The following is a 22,500-nucleotide window of genomic DNA, read 5'->3' on the forward strand; positions in this document are numbered from 1 at the left end:
GAGAAAGTTGCTCGCGGGTCAATTATATCATTATGAATCCAGGCGAACGTGAGGAAATGAGATTATAAAAAAAAAAAAATATATATATATATATATATATAGGGGAAGGTGGGGTGATTTGTGCAACTTTTTACTCAAAGTGATTTTAAAGCTCCCATATTATACACTTTTCGGTTCTATTATACACCATATTATATGGTCTTAGTGGTCCCTAATACGTTTTTCTTTAATTGTTTGCTGAAAAAAACTTTCAGATAATTTATTGTACTATGCTGATGTTCAGCTAATCTCACAATGGCCTATTTTTTAAAAAAGAGTTGCAGGTCCCCTCGTAAATATACAATCTTTGAGCTCCCCCCGCCCCCTGTCCGGAAGCAAAGCCAGATACGCCTCGCCCTCTGTCTGTCAGGGCCGTGGACCAATAAGAAATAGGGGTGTGGGCTGCACAGTGGAAGCTTCTGGCTTTACGGTTTGTGAGGTCAGAAAAGGGGATAATTCTGACTGGAGTGTTTTTGGGGGGAGGGGTGGGGGTTTCAGAAAAGGGGAGAGTGAGAAAAGGAGAGATTGTTATTTTTTTTGATATTTTGGCAGTCTCTAGGCACACCGTGGACGCATGGATATGTTGGAACACATTTAAAAAGTGCATTTAGCATAATATGGGACCTTTAAAGTGAGGCCTTGACAGTTATGTCTCCAACTCAAATATGTACATATATTTCAGGATGTTGTGCATCCCTGGCAATAAAAACTTTGGATCTGGAATAAACTGTTTAAGAAATATAGCTTTCGGAAAAAAAGTTGTCTTGTCGCACAAATCACCCCACTACGTGGGGTGATTTGTGCGTCATTGTGTCACAATGACAAAGTCACCATCATCATCTTTCTGGCCATCTGAACTCTCATCAGTGGTGTCGTTAAGTGGAATTGAGATGTCACTCTCTTCTGAGCTACTGTAGACAATCACTTTCTTTTGGTGACCAGCGTATACAGCCATGCCACTGGCACAACTCTCAGAAATGTACTTTGCACTAGTTGCTCCGTGCTTGTGGAACCAACTGCCACCTGACAAATGTGATTCCCCCTACATTTCTGCCTTTAAATCAAGGCTCAAACCCCATATGTACACCCTGGTGTTTCCTCCCCATTAACTATCTTACCTCTGCACTACTATCTGTGTTTATGTGGATGTATGGGCTTTACGTCTTTTATTTTGGTTATTGTTATTGTACCTTCATTGTTTACCTACTGAATGCACTATGTACGGCACTTTGGACAGTGCAAACTGTCATAAATGTGCTTTTATAAATACATTTTACTTACTTACTCACTTATAACTCACCCAGGCCCTTGCGCACAAATCACCCCATCCCCAGAATTTTGGATAATAGGCATGATGCAGCAATTTAGGGTTGACATTGTGCTAACTATATAGACTCAAAGTGTAGCATACCAAAGCACTAAAACATGTGTCAAATGTTTTCAAACGTGTCTATAATTGTTCAGACACAATAATCAAAAAACCTTGATCATGGAAATTTTACTTTGAAAGGCAAAACACAGTTTTTTGAGCTTAAACGTGCTTATATCTTATTCCTTGTGTCTCCCTTCTTTACAGGATGAGTCAAATGGACGGCTCTTCTTAAATATGTGGTCACATTTCCAATTTCTTCCACGGTTTTCTAGAAACAAGGGGTTTTGCAACTTCCAAAATGCACAAATCACCCCACCTTCCCCTATATATATAATAGAATAGAATCCACCGCGACCGCGCGTTAAATCCCCGGTAAAGTCGGCGAACTTCCGTGAAAGGCAGATGAAGGAAATAAGTCCAAAGATCCTTGATTTATTCATCACAACTTCACGTGAACTCGGCATAGACAGTATATAAAAGCTACCAGCATGTTGCGCAATACTATGGAATCCCTACTATGTCAAACTTAGGTGACACTACTTTGGTCAAATGAAGGTGACGTTGCGAAAGTGTGAGGAAGGGAGGGGGAGAGGAGTGCACTGCAAAAACATTGATTTTGAGACTGCAATTTAAGTTAATAACAAATAAAAATCATAAATATTTTACAGAGTTCATTGTGCCTGTCATAATGTAGGCCTATTAAGGTAAAACATGGCTTGTAAAAATAGAGTTGATAAGCAAATAAAACATAAATAAATGGGGAAATTATCACACTATTTAAATAATTTTTATTTTATACATACTTTTACAGTTACAGACAAGTGACTAAATTAAGTTTAGATTTAAAATTCCTATTTCAGTTTGAAAAATATAGGTGTAAAGCTTCTTTAAAAACAGCAGTAGAGAAGCAGTGTCTTTGTTTTGGTGATAAGTTGTTTAAATCTCTCAGAAATCTCTTCTTCATATTAAGATATAAAAAATTTGAATTATTCTTGCGTTTATGTTTTATTTAAATCGGCGTTACACCATTTAATTTAAGGGGGTAGAAATGAATTCCGCGCTTAATATCGTATCGTGATATCGTGATATCAATCGCAATATCGTATCGTATCGTACCCAAAATTTCATATCGTTACATCCCTAGTCTGGACAGTAATCCGTGCGCCCCATTGCCTTTTTTTATTTATTTATTTTTGACACATTTTTGCTTGTTGGAAGTTTTATTTTGATAGGGACATACCAGGAAATGGTGAAACTACAGTGAAAGCTGCCGGTATGAAGTCAATATGACTCTCAGCAGAGTATTTCTCTATCAGTTAAAGCAGAGAGACCCGAGAGAGACGCGCGGCTCTCAGAAAAAAATAGGCGAGCCTCCTGAGGTGAAGGGGAGCGTCGCTGCAGACGTGCCTCTGACGGGCGTCTCCAGCGCCACACAGGTTGGATGTGTGGCCGCTCTAGGCTGATTACACGGTCGGTGACAAAAAGTCAGACGCAGACATGCAGTAGACGCGCAGTAGAGGTAGGATGTGTGTGGAGGCCGTTAGGGTTAGGGTTAGCCAGGAGAGAGAGAGGGAGAAAGGTTAGGGTTAGGGTTAGCCAGGGTTTGTTCTCTCATTCCAACACTAAACCATTGATCAGTTCATCTCTGTCACAGCTCTGAGATCAGTCTGATCACTGGCTCTTATTACAAACAACAATCATCAGGTTTTGTCTCCATGTCGACCAGTAATCACAGCTGATGTTTAGCTGCTCAGTCTGTGTATGAACATGTTGGACCTTTAACATTATACTGTATTTATATATATATATATATAGAGAGAGAGAGAGAGAGAGAGAGAGAGAGAGAGAGATGTATATTTATTGATTTATATCCTTCTGTCATCTGTTCTGTCCAGATGTTTTTATATTGACGTATTTGTAATCTAAGTGGATGAAATGTACAGATGTCAGTGAGACACTGCTGCTCTTTATACTGGATGTCTCTGTAAACTCTGATTCATGACTTCTGTTCTCTGACTTTCAACAGATGGTGGTGAGTAGGGTTGCTGGACGGGTCCCGGGATTTCGGGATTCCCGTGAAATGAGTCAGTCCGGGAGTACCGGAAATTGGCCGCGGGACCCGTCCTCCCGTTTTTTTTTTTTTTTCGTTTTTTTTTGAGGGGGGATATTTTTTTTAATAAGCTAAAATGAATAAAACAAAGGCTACACAATATTTTGTGTGAAATGTATTTTTTAGACAGGCAGGCATACGAAATACCAGCGCCTCTACAATACTGAAAGTGCTGTGTCCGAGGAAGAGTCTGATGATACCCAAGAATATGCGTATCAGCCAGAGCCAAGCGAGCAGACGATGACCCAGAGCCTTACTGCACATCTGCAGCAGGCAGTCATTAGCCTCGTTAGAGATGTCGCCGTCTTGCTCAGACCTGCGCAATTAAGACGCTCGGCTTGCTGAGCGCACAGCATTTTTGTTGTGCGCTCAGCAAGACGGGCTTCATAGTTGCGCAGGTCTGAGCAAGACGGCTCCAAGTCGAACGAGGCTAATGACTGCATGCAATGTCCCGAGCCAGACCAGAGGTATGGGAATGACCTCCACAAAATAATTTCAAACGAGTTTGCGCTCTTCGAGGCAACCAAAGAGCGACCCAAACACCTGCAGCAGCTCTACTCTGCACTTTCCACCATACAGCCGACGTCCGTGGAAGAAAGAGCGTTCTCGGTGTGCGGTCAGTTCGTGACAAAGCTCAGAAACAGGCTGAGCAGTGTTTCTTGAAGTCACACTTCATGAAAGTAAAAGAAAGGAAAGCTGGAAAGTAATCTTGCTTAGCGTGTCAGTTTGAATAGGCTGTTAGTTCTGTCATGTCTTATTTCACACGTTAAGAGCAATCGGTAGTGCATTTTTTGTTATTTGCCTATCCTTTGGAAAATATTCAATTTAAACTGATTTCGTTCATAGAAATAAAAATAGATTGTTTGAAATACATTTGTTCGCCAAACACCGTTTTTTGGCCATGTTTTGATATTGAACCTCTGTGAAACATTTTTCGTATTTTCTTCATAAAAACACCGTTTTCAATAGGCCTATTTAACTTCTGGAAAATATTTTGCCTAATTTGAATGGCTTTTCTTCATGTTATTTAAGTAGAAATAAAACGTGATGTAATATAGCCTTGTTCTGCTGCATTTATTTATCTATTGGCATTGATTTAGTCCCATTAAAGTAGTATTAAAGGGCAATAATGGTTTCAACGGGAAATCCCGTGAGGAGCTCTGAAATCCCGGGATTTGAAAAGGGGCCATTTCGGGAAATTTCAGCAACCCTAGTGGTGAGTGAGTGAGTGAGTGAGTGAGTGAGTGAGTGAGTGAGTGAGTGAGTGTGTGTGTGTGTGTGTGTGTGTGACTGAGTGTGTGTGAGTGAGTGAGTGCGCGACTGATTGTGTGTGTGTGTGTGTGTGTGTGTGTGTGTGTGTGTGTGTGTGTGTGTGTGTGTGTGTGTGTGTGTGTGTGTGTGTGTGTGTGTGTGTGTGTGTGTGTGTGTGTGTGTGTGTGTGTGTGTGTGTGTGTGTGTGTGTGAGTGACTGTGTGAGTGAGTGAGTGAGCCAGCCAGCCAGTGACTGACTGACTGACTGACTGACTGACTGACTGACTGACTGACTGATCATCACGGTGTGTGTCCTGATGGTCCAGAGCTTGAAGCAGCAGCTTGTGTGTGAACTGTGAGACACAGAGTCCACCATCCTCCCTGTTCCTCTGGATGGGACCTCATCAGTGCATCTGCTCTGTCCTTCTACACCTTCTCCCTGTTACTGTTTTATTCAGGCTATATTGTACTTTCACCCTTTTCATTTGAATTGCAGCCATTCTACTGCCACTAGATGACTGTAGATTCCCCAATATTCTTAAATTAGTTTGAACCTATGAAATAATAATTCAGTTTAAATTGGCTATAAAGAAAATAACTATATTGTCAGTCAGTGTAATCTTCATTGCAGCCATTCTACATCTCTGTCTAAATGTTAAATGTCTAATGTTGAATCTTGAAGTATTTTCTTTGTTTTTACTATGTCTTAAACGCAATTTCTAATGTCTAATCTTAATGTATTTGATTCCCCTGTAAAGCACTTTGAATGGCCTTGTGTCTGAATTGTGCTATAGAAATAAACTTGCCTTGAATTTCTCAGTATTTGCCCCTTAACTTTGGAACCATCTGAAAACCCTCTCTAATTTTCAAGAGAGTATAGGCCCTACACTAAATAAAACACACTTATGAAAATAAATATTCCTTTTTCTACCAAGTCTGTTATACAAAATACCAATAAATTCTACACACTGCACCTTTAAAAGATTCAAGAACAAAGAATGGAGCGACTCGTGGGTGAAAAAACAGAGAACTCGTTTATTTCAGTAAATAGTGTGAGGATCTGTTTACCGCTGTACAACACTGGTGTCTGTAAATGGCACTCTTTAAAGGGACAATCCACCCAAAAACACAAATAACTGCTGTCACTTCTGTGTGGAGAGGTCACACACACATACACGCAAATCCTTCTAACTATGTAGTGTGGGTAGTTAGTTTACATGATAGTAAATCATCTGAAAAGAGTTATAGGCATATTTATCCATCCACATTAAAGATATCGTCATTTAAGTTTGATCAACTTTACAAAAATTCAGTTTAGATGAGGCTCCTGAGGTGAATTTCAAAAAGACAACAGAGGAGGAAATTGGAAGCTGGAACATTTTGTTTTTTGGTCGCTATTCAGTCCATTAATTCTGGAATGATATTCAGAGCTGATATTAAGTTGGTCGATTTTGTTGCCGATAGACACTTGTTCTCAATAGTGTGAGTTGACTGGTGAAGTTTTTTTATTCATAAATGCAAATTTTTCACAACTAAATCCAGTTTTGGCAAAGGCAGAACGTGTATTTTGTGTGGGCCAGGACATCTGCCATTTTTAAAAAGATGAAGGATGATAAATGTTGTGTATTAATTCATTCTAAAGTGTCACCGCGAGTGAGACAGAGAGAGAGAGAGCAGCTACACCTAAGATCCACACACTTGAAACTTCGATCCTTTCGGTTCAAGCAGATGATGATTGGTGACGTCACGGTCTCTCTGTGACAGGTGCAGCCCTCTCCTTGTTACGTATGCGCCTCAGCCCTTCTGATCCTCAACTGAAGAATTCCTCAAATTGTTTTAATTAATTTAACACACACTTATATTCAGGGTTCCCACACATTATTACCACAACATTATCCAATTACTTATCCATGATATTTTACCTGATATACATAACTTGTTTATTTAGGCATTTCTGTTAAGCCATGTGTTATATTTGCAATTCAAACGCCAAACATTATTAAACATGCACTTCCAAGGCAAAGGGAAACAAGCAAGATTTTAAACAATAGTAATTCAAGGAACTATTTTACATAATGTTAGACATGTTTTAGGGATTTTTTAATTAACATGTTCAGTGAATATCTCCTGAAGATCCCCTACCTGTCCGTACTGTGTGTGCAATGGAAAAACAACAACTAGTGACAATACACAACCTAGGCTCTGTAAACTGGTATGTAAATAAAGGGTTTGTAAACAAAAGGGGCCCACTGTAGCTAGCAACATGCCAGTTTACAGAGCCTATGGTGTGTATTAACACTGCCCACACACAGTACAGACAGGTAGTAGATCATGAGGAGATATTCACTGATTTTGACAAAATGGGATTTAGACAACAAGCGTTCTCCAGAATCTCTGACTACACCTTTAAACTAAAGCATGTTTAGTGTGAGCGTCCTCCTCGTCCTCCTCTCAGCAGCTCTGACTTCAGCTTGTAGTTTGTTGGTTTGGACAGAAGGTGGTGCTGCTGCATCAACAATGAACTGAGACTCACCCACACAACACAGCAGACAGGGAGACAGACAGACAGACAACACACAGACAGACAGACAGACAGCCAACAATCACACAGACAGCACAGAACTTAGAACTTATTGTATACTGCCCTGTCATAGAACTTTATAGGAAGATGCCACTACCTCGCACCTTAGTTATTTATTTTGTTGTTAGTGTTTTTACATTATGGGCAAATGGTGCAGTGATCCCCCAGATCCGACAGATGGCGCTGTGGCGAGAAAAGCTTGTTATACTTATTTTTCTTTCTTTCCAATATGTAGGCTATTTTAAATTTAATACAGAGTAGTTAATCAATAGCAACATTTATTAATTTATTTTTTAACCTTATACTGCTGTTTTTGGAGTTTTTCCTTAGTGTGGCCGGCTCTCCCTCTCTATTTAAGATAGGACAATTACAAACATACCATTTCTCCTAGAGGACATAAAATCTAATTCACAATACACAAGTGAACACAACATTCAAATTATGAAAGACTAGGGGTGTGTCAAATAGGACTACACTTTAAAAAAAAACTCATGTATACTACATCAAGTTTTAAATAAATAAAAACCAAGACATTTAGAAGATTTTTAAAACATATGGAGCAAAGATATCGAGATCTCAGAAAATGACCAAACTTAAAAACCCTCCCACCGTTACCATGGACACAGCGTAGTGAACGTTTTTTGCATCGAGGCAGAAATGCTTTTGCTCCATGAAATCTGCCTAGCAACAACTTGCCGCGCAAACGTGTGACGTGACAAGGAGAAAATAAAAACAATCCGAGCAGTTGATCTACGCTGCTTCGCCTGCTAGCTAACTAGCTAAACTTTTATTTCAGTAGTGAAGTTTTAGTCTAGCTTACCATAATGAATCACGGGGACTATTTGTGTTCGGAGCGGGAAGGATTTACCAAAGTCATTGAAAATGTTTTCCCGGAGGAAGGACCGCCGTGCTGCCTTTCTTTTCAAGTGAGTCCTCAGCTTTGGTGAGTGAATGATATTCTATATTAGCCTATTAGAACACTGACACTCGTCACCTTATATTCAATATCAATCGATCCAGCTGAACAACATAGCCAAACAGACAAGCACCACACAGTGTAGTTTTAGGGCTAACGTTATGGTTGTCTCGTGCAGCAGCTCCCGCTCGGTTTGCGGTGATAGAATCGGGTTAGACGTGGGTTGCCTTTAGTTGCTATTGCCATCACACAGGTTTAGTTACCTGTTAGCGTCATCTATTAGCTAAATACTATTATTTAAATAATGAGAGTTGTGTTGTGATTCGGATCTAGTACTTCTATCTAGATATATTACAAATTACAATAGATGGTGAAACTCCAAACGGTGAAAAAGTTGATAGTGGAACGAACGACGGACACTTCTCAGCCTGAGCGGTCGCCATCTCGCCTTCGTAGCAGAAGAGGAACAATATAATGAACACAGACGCTCCACGATGTAAGTGTAATTAGTGTTTTTCACTAACACTTTACTGTTATTTGATATAAGCTACTTTGAAAACTACATTTTCAGTTGTTAAAAACAGAAACTGTTGTATGTCTGTTTTTCAGACGCTAAATTAATTAGATTATAGATAATTATTTAATATTTATATTTAAGCATCCTGTTAGCTAACATATTTTCAGTGAACTTGACTGTTTTGTAGCGACAGCCACAAAGAGAGAAAATAGCTTCTTATAAATAGCTGTATGTCAAAACTTCATTACACCTGTGAGATACAACAAACTACATTTAGAAAGAACTGCTTTAGTTAGCTGTTAGTTTACTACTCTGACTGAGATATTAGGTTTAGTTAGCTGTCAGCTAGGCTAGCTATCAGCTAACTACTTTTAGCAAGATAACTAAGTTTAGTTTCTGTAAGTGTTAAAGGTGCAGTGTGTAATATGACATCATCAAGAAAGTTCTACAAAGTTCTAGAATGCAACGCTCCCTGGGTAACCCCAACCCTTTCGAATGATAACAGAAGCTACAGTGGCCTTCAAGGACAAGAACAATTCTGCATTTTAAACAATGCACCTGATGACATTCCAACTATGACACTTTCAAGATGGCGGCACTAGGCCTTGGTCCAAAATATGCAGAAATATGGACATATATGAGACCCTTTCTAAGGGGGGAAAAAAATATTTAAAAAAAAAACTTCAGCTATTATGCACTAAATTAAATGTACTTATGGATATTATAATTACTTTCTACAAAATCTGCTAGGAAATAAAACCCAAAATTCTACACACTGCAGGTTTAATGCATTCACTGGAGAAAACATTTAAAATTATTTTTCTGGGTCAAAGAGATTGACCCATTTAAATGTCAATCCTTTTGGTTCACTTTTGACTTCTCTGCTCCCTACAGTAGCTTCTTTAACAGTAAATTAATAATAATGTTGGATCAACACTCAGCCTGTTCTTATCTTTCTGCTGTGTTGATTCTAAATGGACTCTGCACTGAGTGAACAACACTCTCAGTTTTATTGTTTTGTCTGTTGAACATTTACCTGGATATCACCTGAACAGAGCCACTGCCCTCCTCTCCGTTTACGGGAATTCACTTCTGAATCTGCTGCTTCGTTTGCAGACACGAGACACTTTTGTCCGGGACGTTTTTAAGGTGTTTTGTCTTCTAACTTGGATTGGAGAGATTCATTCAGACCATTGAAGTTGTTGAGGAACATTGATGACGCTGAGTAAGTATTCCATTTTTTATTATTTTATTTCACCGTCAGAGGGTCTGGTGTTGACTGTTGGCCTAAGGTATCTGTTACACTACATCTTTGAACAACTAGTTAAAGGAAAATACCAGTTTTTTGGGGGTTGGTAACTAATTTGTCAGTGCACGTCAACAGCCAGAAAGCTGAAGAAGCCCTTTAATTAAAAGCCTGCTCACATTTTTGTAAGTAATTCTAGAACGAAAAGACTTTAAAAAGTGTATCTCTGTTCAGTGTTTCCCCTAGGATTGAGACATATCATCGGGGCATTTGGGGGCGCAAGGATATTTTGAGCATTTGCAATTGACCCCCCCGGGATAGAAGTGAGGCTATCGTAAAGACTTAACGATACACCTATAACTGTATGAAAGTAGTAAAACAAACGTCTTTTTTGACCGCCTTCCAACACATTAATGTTATTTTACACTACCGGTATGTGTGTGAGTGAACGGAACCTGGAACCCTGTAAAGCGCTTTGTGTGCGAATGAAAGCGCTGTATAAATCCAATCCATTTTTATTATTAATAGACAACTAGCTAGCTGTGCCCTCCCATAGTTTTCTCTTGGCTTTATCTAAGTTACCTGACCTCCTCCTTATCACCTGCCTCATCAGTCAGACTTACATAAGGCACAACATTCAGCAGAAGGAATTAATGTATGGGAAACACTGCTGTTGGAAGCGTTTAAAGTTTATAATGTCATGCAAAATCCACTTTCTGAAGTAGATTTGAATGTAGTGTGGGAGAATTGTGCGCTGTCAACAGTCGTTAAAGTAGAAGGGCGCGTAATGGCTGCGTTTTCTATGAGTCAGTCAGTAGATTCTAAGATGGTGGATTATCTGGATGTTAGCCAGCCAGGCTACTGCTTGTATAACTCTGTCTGTTCCACATTTAAAAATGTGTGTGAATTAATCTCATCAAGTTGACCATTCCCTCCACAGCATTTCTTCTAGATTCACTGAGTTTGTCTCAGGACTAACATGGACTTGAAGAGTGAAGACTGTCTGATCGTTAGCCAGTGTTTGATGTTTGAAATGTTTTATGTTTTAGTGATAAAAGGGTTTTGTCTCTTATACTGAATGTTCGAAAAATACCATCACAACTACATAAGATGTGACACACCAGCTTAGTCCGTCTTAAAGGTGGAGTCAGCAGTTCTTTTTATCAAAATCAGTGAATAGAAAAAAGTCTTTAGTTAAGACATAGCCTAGCCTCTGTAAATGGATATGTAAACAAAGGGGTATTGTAGACAGCAATAGTAGCAGATCATTAGGAGAAATTCACTGATTGGACAAAAAGTGATTTTGACAAGAAGCGTTCTCCAGAATCACTGACTACACCTTTAAGTCTGTCAGTTGGATTTTAAACAGATAGTTATTATGTTTGCTAGAAGATGGAAGGTTTTTTTAAATCAAACTTAGGATATACGTATTTATTCCTGACTCATTACACTGTGTCCCCAGTGTTACTGGTTTACCTCTCAGACCTCAGAAGATGAATGACTCGGAGGAAAAGGACAGATCGGAGTCTGCAGTCTCCAGCCGTCCAGACGTCAGTAATGGACCCTCAGGCTCAAAGTAAGATGACAACGATTCGGTTTAATGTTATCTGATCATCTTCATCACAACACTGTTCTTCATCAAGGATTCATGTGATGTAAATAAAAACATCTTTGTGTTTGCAGGGTTCAGTATCAGGGACAGAGATCAGAGTCTGGAGTCTCCAGCTGTCTGTCTATGAAGAGTGATCTGTCCAGACGTTCTCCTCCAAACTTCAGTATTGAACCTGGACCCTCAGACTCAAGGTAAGATAACGAGGATTCAGTTAATGTTGTCTGATCATCTTTTTTACAACACTGTTCTTTTGTAAAATAAAATTAATTAATTACTGAGGCTCTCAGGAAATCTCGCACAGAGCCAGGGCATGTCAAGTTTAAAACATACAAAGGCCGACCGGTTTCAACACACATCATGGTCTTCGTTGAAGCAGAATGAGCAGATGTGATTCATTATATAACTGACAGAGGCAGGGCCATGTCGGCCAATCGCGTGGTGTCATAGATAGATGACATATACAAAAATAATCACAAAGCAAAATTCATAGCAGTGGTATACTGTGAATAAAAGGCTTAGCACTGATGAAGACCCTAGTGTGGGTCGAAACCGGGCTGTTAGAACTATCCTTGGCTCTGTGTGGGTCTGGAGTGAGAGCCTCTGTGCTTTATTTTTTTCATTGACTTTCCAATTTCAAGAGCACCGGCTGATATCTCTCCTAGTTATCTCTGTGTTCTTTTATTGTTTCAAATTCTGGTTCAAGGTTCGGTTTTATTGTCATCATACAATTCATGATAACACAATGACAGGCAGTTTATAAGAACAATAAAATACACTTTCTATAAAAACAGCAGTCAATGAAGAAATAAGAGGGAAACTAAATTATAGTTTTATGTACAGTTATGTACATGTGTATTCCATTACATATTTTATAACATTATTGTATACGACATTTAGGTCTCTGATATTAAAGGCTGACTATGCAACATTTTAATTAAAAAATAAATTAAAGTCACGAAAACAATCCCTCTCAATGATCTCTTCTGCCTCACTAGAATGTGTGGTGGTGTGTTTGTCTGCTCTGTTTGAAGGTATAAACTAAAACAATTCTTCACATTATTTGATACTGGTGTTGTCATGTGTTTTGCACCATATTCACTGCAAAACATTTAGCAAAAAATTGTCATGGTCTGTCTGTTCCTTGTCTTGTTGTGGTGTGTTTCCCTGTGTTTCCTGCCTGCCTGCAACCCGCCACCATAACAAAATGTTGATGATTTTTAGAGTTCAATTCACAATATTGGATTTGTGAACCCGTAATTAAAGCGGCAGTTGAGAGTTTTTTTACTGTAATATTTGGCAAAACTGTCATAATAGCCATTCAGCTATATGTAGGTGAAGTGGTCTGAAAATATTTTTTTATCACTTTGCTCCCCCCTGCCTCTGTGTGCTGCCCCCCAAAATTGTCACCGCTCATGTTAATTTTGACCAATCAGAGCGAGGTCAGATTCTCCGTTCTTATTGGCTGTGGGACCTTGGCAACGACGTTGATGCGTCAGTTGCGTGAGCGTTCACGACCCTAGCAGTCTGACACTAGCCTACTGTTTGGTACAAGGCTACTACGGCGGACAGCGAGTGGCAATGTCTTCACAAACGAACCCTCAATTTACCATTCCCAGGATACTAACAACTAACACCGCTAAGACAGCAAAAAAACGAGGAAAGACGAAGATTGAAAAGTTAACTGCTGAAAGGGAGACGGAGAGAGCTTGAAAAAAAGTACACCGGCCATGTCTTCTTGCCCTATCACATCAAGACCTCTCTGACCGCGACCTCGCAACTTTTTTTTTTCAAAACAGCGACAAGCGACAAATCTAGCTTTTTTTCTGGTGTTATTGGTGACTTTTTTCGCCAAAGCAAGTATCATCTCTTCTCAACGAGCAGCGGGAGCCCCGAGCTGAGAGGTGTATCTCCTGCTCTGACCGCAGCTGGGAGGGGCTGCTGCGCGAGGACCGGGCCGTCTGTCAGTGCTCTGTGACGGGGGACGGGCCAGGAGGCTCCCGCTGCTCGTTGAGAAGCGTTAAAAGTGATATTTGCTTCGGCGAAAAAGTCACCAATTACACCAGAAAAAAGCTAGATTTGTCGCTTGTCGCTGTTTTGAAAAAAAAGTCGCCAGGGGGGCTGAAAAGTAGCTAAATATAGCGACAAAATCGCTAAGTTGGCAATACTGCCCGAGCAGCCCCTCCCAGCTGCGGTCAGAGCAGGAGCATTGATAGGAGATACACACACACCTCTCCGCTCTGTTACAATTAGTTTGCTATCTTGCCTGGCTGTTACAGCTACTTTTGTTAGGCCTACCAGCACACTTACAATGATTTTAAGCTAACATACATGGTATGTCTGTGATTAAAATGTATGCTCAATATGTACGTATGTAGTTATCATTACTAATGTTTAATCACCTCGGAATCGGACATGGTGTTTGTCTCCTGTCAATGTAACTGAATTCACATGAACGCACGTAGCTGTCGTTCAGAGGGAGGAGCTACAGCAGGTAGAGCGTTGGGAAAACAGCCGTTAGGATCCCAACGGCTCAAATTATCAACTGCAGCTTTAAGTATTTGAGAAGGTGTTACTGTAGTTTTGCATTTGTGGGAGATGGGAAAAAATCTACAAGCTTGCAACTCCCAAAGCATTTTTCTGTTTGTACAGTTATATATTTTCTACAGTGTCAGAGGGCGAGATGAAAAAAAAACTGTAATCTAATCTAAGAGCAGCAGTTAGTGTATTTAGAGCTTCCTGAATGACTCTGTCCTCTGAGACTTTATCAAGGACTCAAGTGATATAAATAAAAACCTGTTTGTGTTTGCAGGGTTCAGTACCAGGGACAGAGATCTCCATCCCCCACCTGTCTGTCTATGAAGAGTGACCTGTCCAAAGGTCTTCAACCAGACTTCAGTAATGAACCTGGACCCTCAGACACACAGTAAGTGAACTGATACTAACAGAGCAGTACCTGAATATTTACTAAAACTCTTAATAATAGCAACAAAAAATAAGACGGGGATCGATAAAATGCTATCATAAAAACCTTTAGAAAACTCAGTGTTAATGAAAGTGGGAGAGTGGAGATAATGGAGCAATAATTTTACCTTCAGACTGAATGTTAAATTCCAAATGAAAAGCAACAACACGTTTACTGTTATCTGAGATTATCTGTGGACAAATTTTTGTTTTAGCATCAACAAATAATTTATTAATAAAGAAATGTCTCCATAGGAAGATGACTCCCAATTGTGGACAAAGATCCAGAACCAGACCTGGAGTGCAGAGAGCCACTCAGACCAGCACTGAACAAAGTAAGATCTATCAGCTGATGTCATCATGTCTGACATAATATGGTTTGAATCCAACATGGAGGACGCGGCCATTAAATGGCCTTATGCAGAGAGACAAAAGCAGTATCCAGTGTTTCCCGCAGGATTTTTTTCAGCAGCGGTGCTGTGGCCCCCGAACCCTGTAGGGGGGTCCGGGGGCATGCCCCCCCGGCCGATTTTTTTTTTACCCTTTACATTGGAATTAGGGATGGGAATTGATAAGAATTTAGCGATTCCGATTCCGGTTCCGATTCTGCTTATCGATCCGATTCCTTATCGATTCTCTTATCGATTCTCATTGGGTGAGAGAATATGTACAAATTAGTTTGTTTGTATTAACTCTCTTTAATATCTGATCAGAAGTGTCTAGTGTATGCATTGAAAGATTATCAAGCTACTTTAGGATTAGGAAATTGTCAATTTTCACATTAATTGGTCCAGACAATTTTTTTTTTGGTTTTTAAGCCCAAATGCCCTTATGTGCCCTACAGACTAAAAACACATACTTAAAACAGTCAAGGAAGAGCTTGTGCCTTTTGGAATATTAACAGTGCTCATTGGCACTTGAAACAAAATTAAACTGACAGAAAAAATACAAATAAGTCTTTTGAAAAGATAACACCAACTCTTTTTATGCAGAACAATTATCATGTTTGCCCTCTCAGGAAGGATACGAGATCTTTAATGTATGTAAAGTGTTATTATATAATTGCGCCCTTACTCTGAAAGGTCAACGTGATGATGTCACTATGTTAACGCCTCAGGTCAAACTGTCACGACTGCACAGTAGACAGTCATGTAGGCTATTCAAGAAGAGAATAAATACGCCATAAAGGCTTTAAGAGAATGTATCACTTTGCTTATTCTTCACCAAGCCAACGACAAGGAGTCACCGCTCCATCTCAGCTTTACAATGTACGCTGTTATGTTTGCCGCGCTGTTTATTAGGCTAATATAATGTCCCTTCATCAGACACGTAGCGGATGGTTTTATACACATCGATCGCTCAAGTAATCCAAGGCAGAGCTTTTTGTATCGGGCAGAGAGCGTTATTTTAAGTGTGTCTTACTGTCTTTATAAAGCGCATTGTTAAAGTTTCCTTACCACCGGACCGCCGAGTCCCGCTGTGTGTTGTTTTGCGTTCGTCCCCACTGCCGTGCTTCAAGGCAGCATTTAACAGCTGATGAACGAGAGTAAACAGCGGGCCTTTGGAAGCGAATAAGAAATCCTTTTTTCCTGTTTGTATGCTGCTCTCGCCTTTTTATGTATCTCCCTCTTTCACTTGCCCACACCTAGGCTTACACACACATTAATTCATATAGCCTACATTGTATGTTCAAATCCAATTCTGGTGCCGAGTAAGGCAGCGGACGTTTAAACGTTCAACCGTCAGGATCGCAGTCTGCGCGCTTGCTTGTGCACGAGTCATTTGATGAAATGGAAACTTTACCGTATTGTTGCCTTTTCATGTGTAATACAACCACACTTTAGAGCGCTTCTGCCTCGACGTCATGTTTGCTGCGTTCTGAGCCAAAACAAAGTAGCACGTGTCTGAAGTCATGACGCATTTGCTACGAGCGGAACCGATAAGCGGCATCGTTAAGCAGGCATGTTAACGATTCCAAGGAATTGGTTGACTCGGAACCGGGTCTGAACAAGAACCGGTTCTCGATTCCCATCCCTAATTGGAATGCACAAATCTGGTGCACTTTGAGAGGAGAATATGCACTTAAATCCTATTCACACAGTCCTGTGTATTACTGTAGATAGGATTATTGGTGTTGTAACTTTGCCTTTTGTGTCTTCATTTACAGATTTTGACATTTTTGTATAGAAATTAATATTTAAACAAAAAATGCCACAACGCAAAAATAATTTGCACAATTTATTTACAGATTTTTGCCTAATGCTTAAACACTAAACGTGGTTGCCATGCCCAAAGCATCACAACCTCTGACTTTTGTAACCATGCCCTAAACAAAAGCACCAACCCTACAAACACAATAAGTGCTTTGCACTGTGTTTGAAATTCTCCAACACACTTCTTTCAAAACACTGCACACTGTGTTTTACACAAGACACATTGTTCAAAAATGAAATCTCCTGCTAAAATGGGCAAAACACAACTTTTTAAATTACAAACAACAACTAAAATTTGAAAAGAACACAGACTCACATACATGAAAAATAAAAAATAAAGCTAATTGAATACCAATCAGTGTGAGCCTTAGCACTACAAATAGACCTCAGGTGAGCTAAGCTCCTTTGTGAGACAGTGAGAGTCAGGGGAAGAGAACAAGAGAGAGTTGCAGGAGGATGAGGACAAAGAAGACAACAGACGGAGAACTGTGAAGTTTTTGCTCATCCACAAAGGCTACATCCAGCCTGGGATCCTTGTTCAGGATCTACCACTGCACCCTCTCTCTCTTGTTCTCCTTGCTTCTCTCTCACTTCTCTTTCCTCCCTTACTTGGTCTACCTGTATTTTCTGTAATAAATTTGAGCACTTAAAGGCCTTTAAACAACAAGTAAGAAATGCTAGAAATCTTATTTGTTTCCTTCAAATTACCCTATATACATGCATTTGTAATGTTCAAATAATATCACCTTGCATTATGCATTCAAATCCAAAAGAAAATTCTCATTAGCTTGAAAGTTTGCTTCCCTAATTTGCTTCACTAACCTCAGCTCCTCCATTGTCCCCGTCTGCCTTTCTTTTTCACCCAGCTTTTTAGACTCATCTGCAAATTTAATATATATTATTTAACTATGTATATATTGTGCACAGTGCATCCCTTAAGAGCTTGTACCAGCCTTTTAAACTCTGAGCACTAAGCCATTTTTTGAGATGTTTTGGTTCGCCTGGATTTATTCTCTTATCAAGATTGCATTCATCACCCCTATAATGCATAGCAGTCAAGCTATCATTTATTTGGGTCACAACCTGGACTATCAGAATATGTGTGCTGCAGTGATGTCGTTTGAATGTAGGAAATTATCAATTAGACAGTAAAAAAAGCAAAAAATATCTCACAATTTTTTTTCATTTATTGATATGACACAAAAAGGCACATTGATTAAGCTTGTTATTGCTTAAAACACTTCTTCTTAGTCTTGGGAGTCAAAAAGTGATGAGAAAATTATAAAATAAATATAAGTTATACATAATAGAAACTATTCATGCTCTTTTAAAAAGTCAATAGGCTTTTTCCCTGCATTTATGCTAATGACCACATGCTTACAGGCGATTAGCATAAATCCCTAACTAAAATACGCGATGAAAACGGATTTTATATGGCAATAAAGAACAACATCGGATCTAACAGTATGGATTCATTTTACAAAGTTCCAGAAAATACACACACACACACACACACACACACACACAATGTAGTCTACTAGAGGAAAAACGGCATGGAGGTTGCGGTTTATAGCCTAGATAAAAAATAAATAAAATTACGATAGAGCTCAGAGGGTTTTTAACACTGGTGGACACATTTTAGAAACTTTCTCTCTCTCTCTCTCTCTCTCTCTCTCTCTCTCTCTCTCTCTCTCTCTCTCTCTCTCTCTCTCTCTCTCTCTCTCTGTGTCTGTGTCTCCCTCTCTCTCTTTCCTTCTGTCTTCGCTCTTCCGCTTCACTCGATGCTAGAATCAACGTAACTTTGCAACCGTGTACGCTACTACTGCCAACAACTGCCACACACTGTTTGAATATTTTTCTTCTTTGATGTTGGCTACGTAATGATATGCCGCGTGCTGGGCAATTTACGTGACGCGCTGCCCATTTTCTAAAAGGAGCTACGTACCAAAAAAAATAAAAATGCGGAGGAGAAGGATTTTTATAGCAGCGGCGCACGTTCACTCAGCAGCGGCGCTGCTGAGTGAACGTGGGGGAAACACTGGTATCGCTAGTCAAAGCATCCTTGTCTGTATCTAGTAGTAGACTCATTGTTTTTAGCCCAGTCGACATAATGGTATACATAGTCAGGATTTAACATGGTAATGGTTGGAATTTAAAACCATTAAGAAAACTGGCAATAAAAAAGTGAGAATCCCCCTGATTTTCAAAAATCTTTCAAACATCGGTTGTTGAGACGACATATTGTTCATATCCATAGTTCTGATATTTTCATATTGGCAATAAACATAATCATCATCATGTCACATTTTCTTTGTTTTGTCTGTTCCTTAGTGAGTGCTGGTCTGCAGGAGGTTTTAGATGAACATAAGATCAGTCTGAAGAAGAGATGTGAACGTGTGACTGAAGGAACTGATCAAACAGGAAGTGGAACTCTCCTCAAAGAGATCTACACTGAGCTCTACATCACAGAGGGACAGAGTGAAGAGGTGAATACCCAACATGAGGTCAGGCAGCTTGAGAACGCTTCCAAGAAGAAGACCCTCCATGACACTCCAATCAAGTGCCACAACATCTTTAAAGCTTTACCCGACCAACAGGGGCACATGAAAGACATCAGAGTTGTCCTGACGAACGGTGTCGCTGGAATTGGAAAAACTTTCTCAGTGCAGAAGTTCGCTCTGGACTGGGCAGATGGCTTAGAAAACCAAGATGTCAGTCTGCTGATTCTGCTCTCGTTCAGGGAGCTGAACATGATCAAAGATGAGCAGTACAGTCTTCTCAAGCTGCTCCATGATTTCTATCCAACATTACAGAAGGTCACAGCAGAGCAGCTCGCTGGCTGTAAAGTTTTGGTCATCTTTGACGGCCTGGATGAAAACAGACTTTCACTGGATTTCAAGAACAGGAAGGTTGTGTCTGATGTCAATAAGAAGTCATCCATCAACTTGCTGCTGACAAACCTAATCAGAGGGAATCTGCTTCCCTCTGCTCTCATCTGGATAACCACACGACCTGCAGCAGCCAATCAGATCCCTCCTAAATGTGTTGACAGGGTGACAGAAGTACGAGGCTTCACTGACCCACAGAAGGAGGAGTACTTCAAGAAGAAAGTCAGTGATGGAGAGCTGTCCAGCAGCATCATCTCACACATTAAGACATCCAGAAGCCTCCACATCATGTGTCTAATCCCAGTCTTCTGCTGGATCACTGCTCTAGTTCTGGAGAACATGTTGACTTCAGACAAGAGAGGAGAGCTGCCCAACACCCTGACTGGCATGTACTCACACTTCATTCTGGTTCAGACTAGGAGGAAGAAAGAGAAGTATGAAGAGGGACATGGTACCAGTCCTGAGCTGACGGAGGCCGACAGGGAACTTCTTCTGAAGCTGGGGAGGCTGGCGTTTGAACAGCTGCAGAAAGGAAACATTATGTTTTACCAAAAAGACTTGGTGCAGTGTGGTCTGGATGTCACAAATGCCTCTGTGTACTCAGGAGTTTGTACCGAGATCTTCAAAAGGGAGATGAGTGTGATCTTTAAGAAAACAGTCTACTGCTTCGTTCATCTGAGCATTCAGGAGTTTCTGGCTGCAGTCTACATCTACCACTGTTTCACAAACAACAACACAGAGGTGCTGAAGGGTTTCCTGGGAAAAGACTGGGACAACAATAAAAAATCCCTGGATGTCTTCCTGAGGAGAGTCATGAAGAAATCTCTTGAAAGTAAAAACTGCCACCTGGACCTGTTTGTCCGCTTCCTTCATGGCATCTCTCTGGAGTCCAACCAGAGACTCTTAGGAGGCCTGCTGGGTCAAACAGACAACAGTCCAGAAATCATCCAGAGTGTCATCAGCAACCTGAAGAAGATGAACAGTGATGAGATATCTCCTGACAGAAGCATCAACATCTTCCACTGTCTGACAGAGATGAACGACCTCTCAGTTCATCAGGAGATCCAAGAGTTCCTGAAGTCAGAGAACAGATCATGGAAGGAACTCTCTGAGATCCACTGCTCGGCTCTGGCCTACATGCTGCAGATGTCAGAGGAGGTTCTGGATGAGTTGGACCTGGAGAAGTACAACACATCAGAGCAGGGAAGACTGAGACTCATTCCAGCTGTGAGGAACTGCAGAAAGGCTCAGTAAGTCCAGATGTGATTAATATTATTAAAAAGTGTGGATTAGTTCTATACATATACACATTATACAAGCGTTTATTCTTCTTATTCATAAAATTGTCTTCCACTGATCGAGGTGGCCTCATGATGACTTTGAGGGACCAGATCACACTGTCAGACTGTGGACGTTATAGCAGCATTGTAACTACATTTTTTTTTAGATTTCTTTATTTAGAAGGGACAGCGCACATTGATAAACATGAGCACCAAAGTTCAACATGTAAATGTGCCAGATTTAGCCATGCAGGCTAATTTTCACCTGTAGTCCCTGGAAAGGTTGATGAATTAAAAGAAATCCTTCATCTGCAAGATTAAAGCAAAACAAAGATTGAATATCTGCAGGTGAGAGAGTGATGAGAACTATTGTTTCATGTCAAACACTGAGATAAGACGAGCTGAACCTCTGATGTGAAGAGCAAACGTTTCTCAAATCAGGAAATGTCAAAGTGTTCTGCCATCAGCTGTTTTCTTTCATAATAACACTTTGTAATAAATGTGTCATTACAGACTTTCTGGCTGTGGACTCTCAGAGACTCACTGTGAAGTTGTGGCCTCAGCTCTGAAGTCCAACCCCTCCCATCTGATAAAGCTGGACATGAGCTACAACAAGCTGAAGGATTCAGGAGTGAAACTTCTCTGTGCCGGACTAGAGAGTCCAAACTGCAGACTGGAGACACTGAGGTCAGTTCACTGACTGGAGCTTATAAAGAGTTTTGTGTTTATTCAGTTGACCGACGTTTTAAAGTTTTGGTTCATAGATGTTCAGGATTTGCTTGAGCACAAATCTGAAGAAATGTCATCTGGTTCAGAAATATTATTTTTTCAAAATGGCCGAACAATTGTTAAAGTCAAGAAAAGTATAGAGATGACAGTTTTCAGCTTTTACAGACTCACATTGTGGTCCATCAGTCAGTGGTGATGGTGTCAGTACTGGTGAGGCTGTAGAGTGTGTGAGGGATATGAATGATAAAAGATCGAAACGGGCTGCAGGGAGTTTGAGTCTGTTCAGAGAGAGAGAGAGAGAGAGAGAGAGAGAGAACATATCAAGTATTTAGTGTTAGACAGTGTTTCGTTGTCCAGCTGCAGTGGAGAAAACTCAAAGAGGGAATTTGGTGCTTATTTTTCTATTACTCAGTAGGGACAGGAGAAATGCTTACTGCCACCAATAACTCTTTTAATGTACATATGGCATGTTGTTTTAAGACTGGAACAAATGTGGACCTATGCTTTTACCTATGCTTTTAACATTTTCCTGTAAGCTAAAAAACACATCAAGAAGAAGGTAACATAAGAAATTAAATAAACAGTTTGTTAGTCCAACATGCATGCGTGCAAATCAGTTTGTGGAGATCTGAGTAGGTTTTTTTGGGGGAGGAGGGGTTAAGTGACAGAATGATTCATGGAAAAAAAACTACTGCATAGTACACAGAAAATGTAAAGGAACATTTATAGCCTCATTGTCATTCCCCTATTATCGGAATCATTTCACAACACCACCATATCTATCT

The 22,500-nt window shown here is 40.2% G+C and overlaps 2 protein-coding genes across 2 annotated transcripts in view; both read left to right on the forward strand.

The window, feature by feature from the left end:
* The window catches only part of LOC307263631 (uncharacterized protein), a 138,659-nt gene that overhangs the window by 16,562 nt on the left and 99,597 nt on the right, over positions 1 to 22,500 (forward strand). The window lies entirely within an intron of this gene.
* Positions 10,820 to 22,500, forward strand: part of LOC307265569 (protein NLRC3-like) — a gene marked incomplete at both ends in the record, with an annotated part of 15,008 nt that continues 3,327 nt past the window's right edge. The window contains 7 exons of the mRNA XM_080047328.1: positions 10,820 to 10,899; positions 11,516 to 11,608; positions 11,716 to 11,835; positions 14,454 to 14,567; positions 14,888 to 14,940; positions 19,150 to 20,956; positions 21,500 to 21,673. Of these exons, the coding sequence (XP_079903454.1) occupies positions 10,820 to 10,899; positions 11,516 to 11,608; positions 11,716 to 11,835; positions 14,454 to 14,567; positions 14,888 to 14,940; positions 19,150 to 20,956; positions 21,500 to 21,673 (2,441 nt within the window). The remainder of the gene's footprint in view (positions 10,900 to 11,515; positions 11,609 to 11,715; positions 11,836 to 14,453; positions 14,568 to 14,887; positions 14,941 to 19,149; positions 20,957 to 21,499; positions 21,674 to 22,500) is intronic.

This window comes from Ammodytes marinus, assembly GCF_949987685.1.
Source record: "Ammodytes marinus genome assembly, chromosome: 2".
NCBI classification, from domain to species: Eukaryota; Metazoa; Chordata; class Actinopteri; order Uranoscopiformes; family Ammodytidae; genus Ammodytes; species Ammodytes marinus.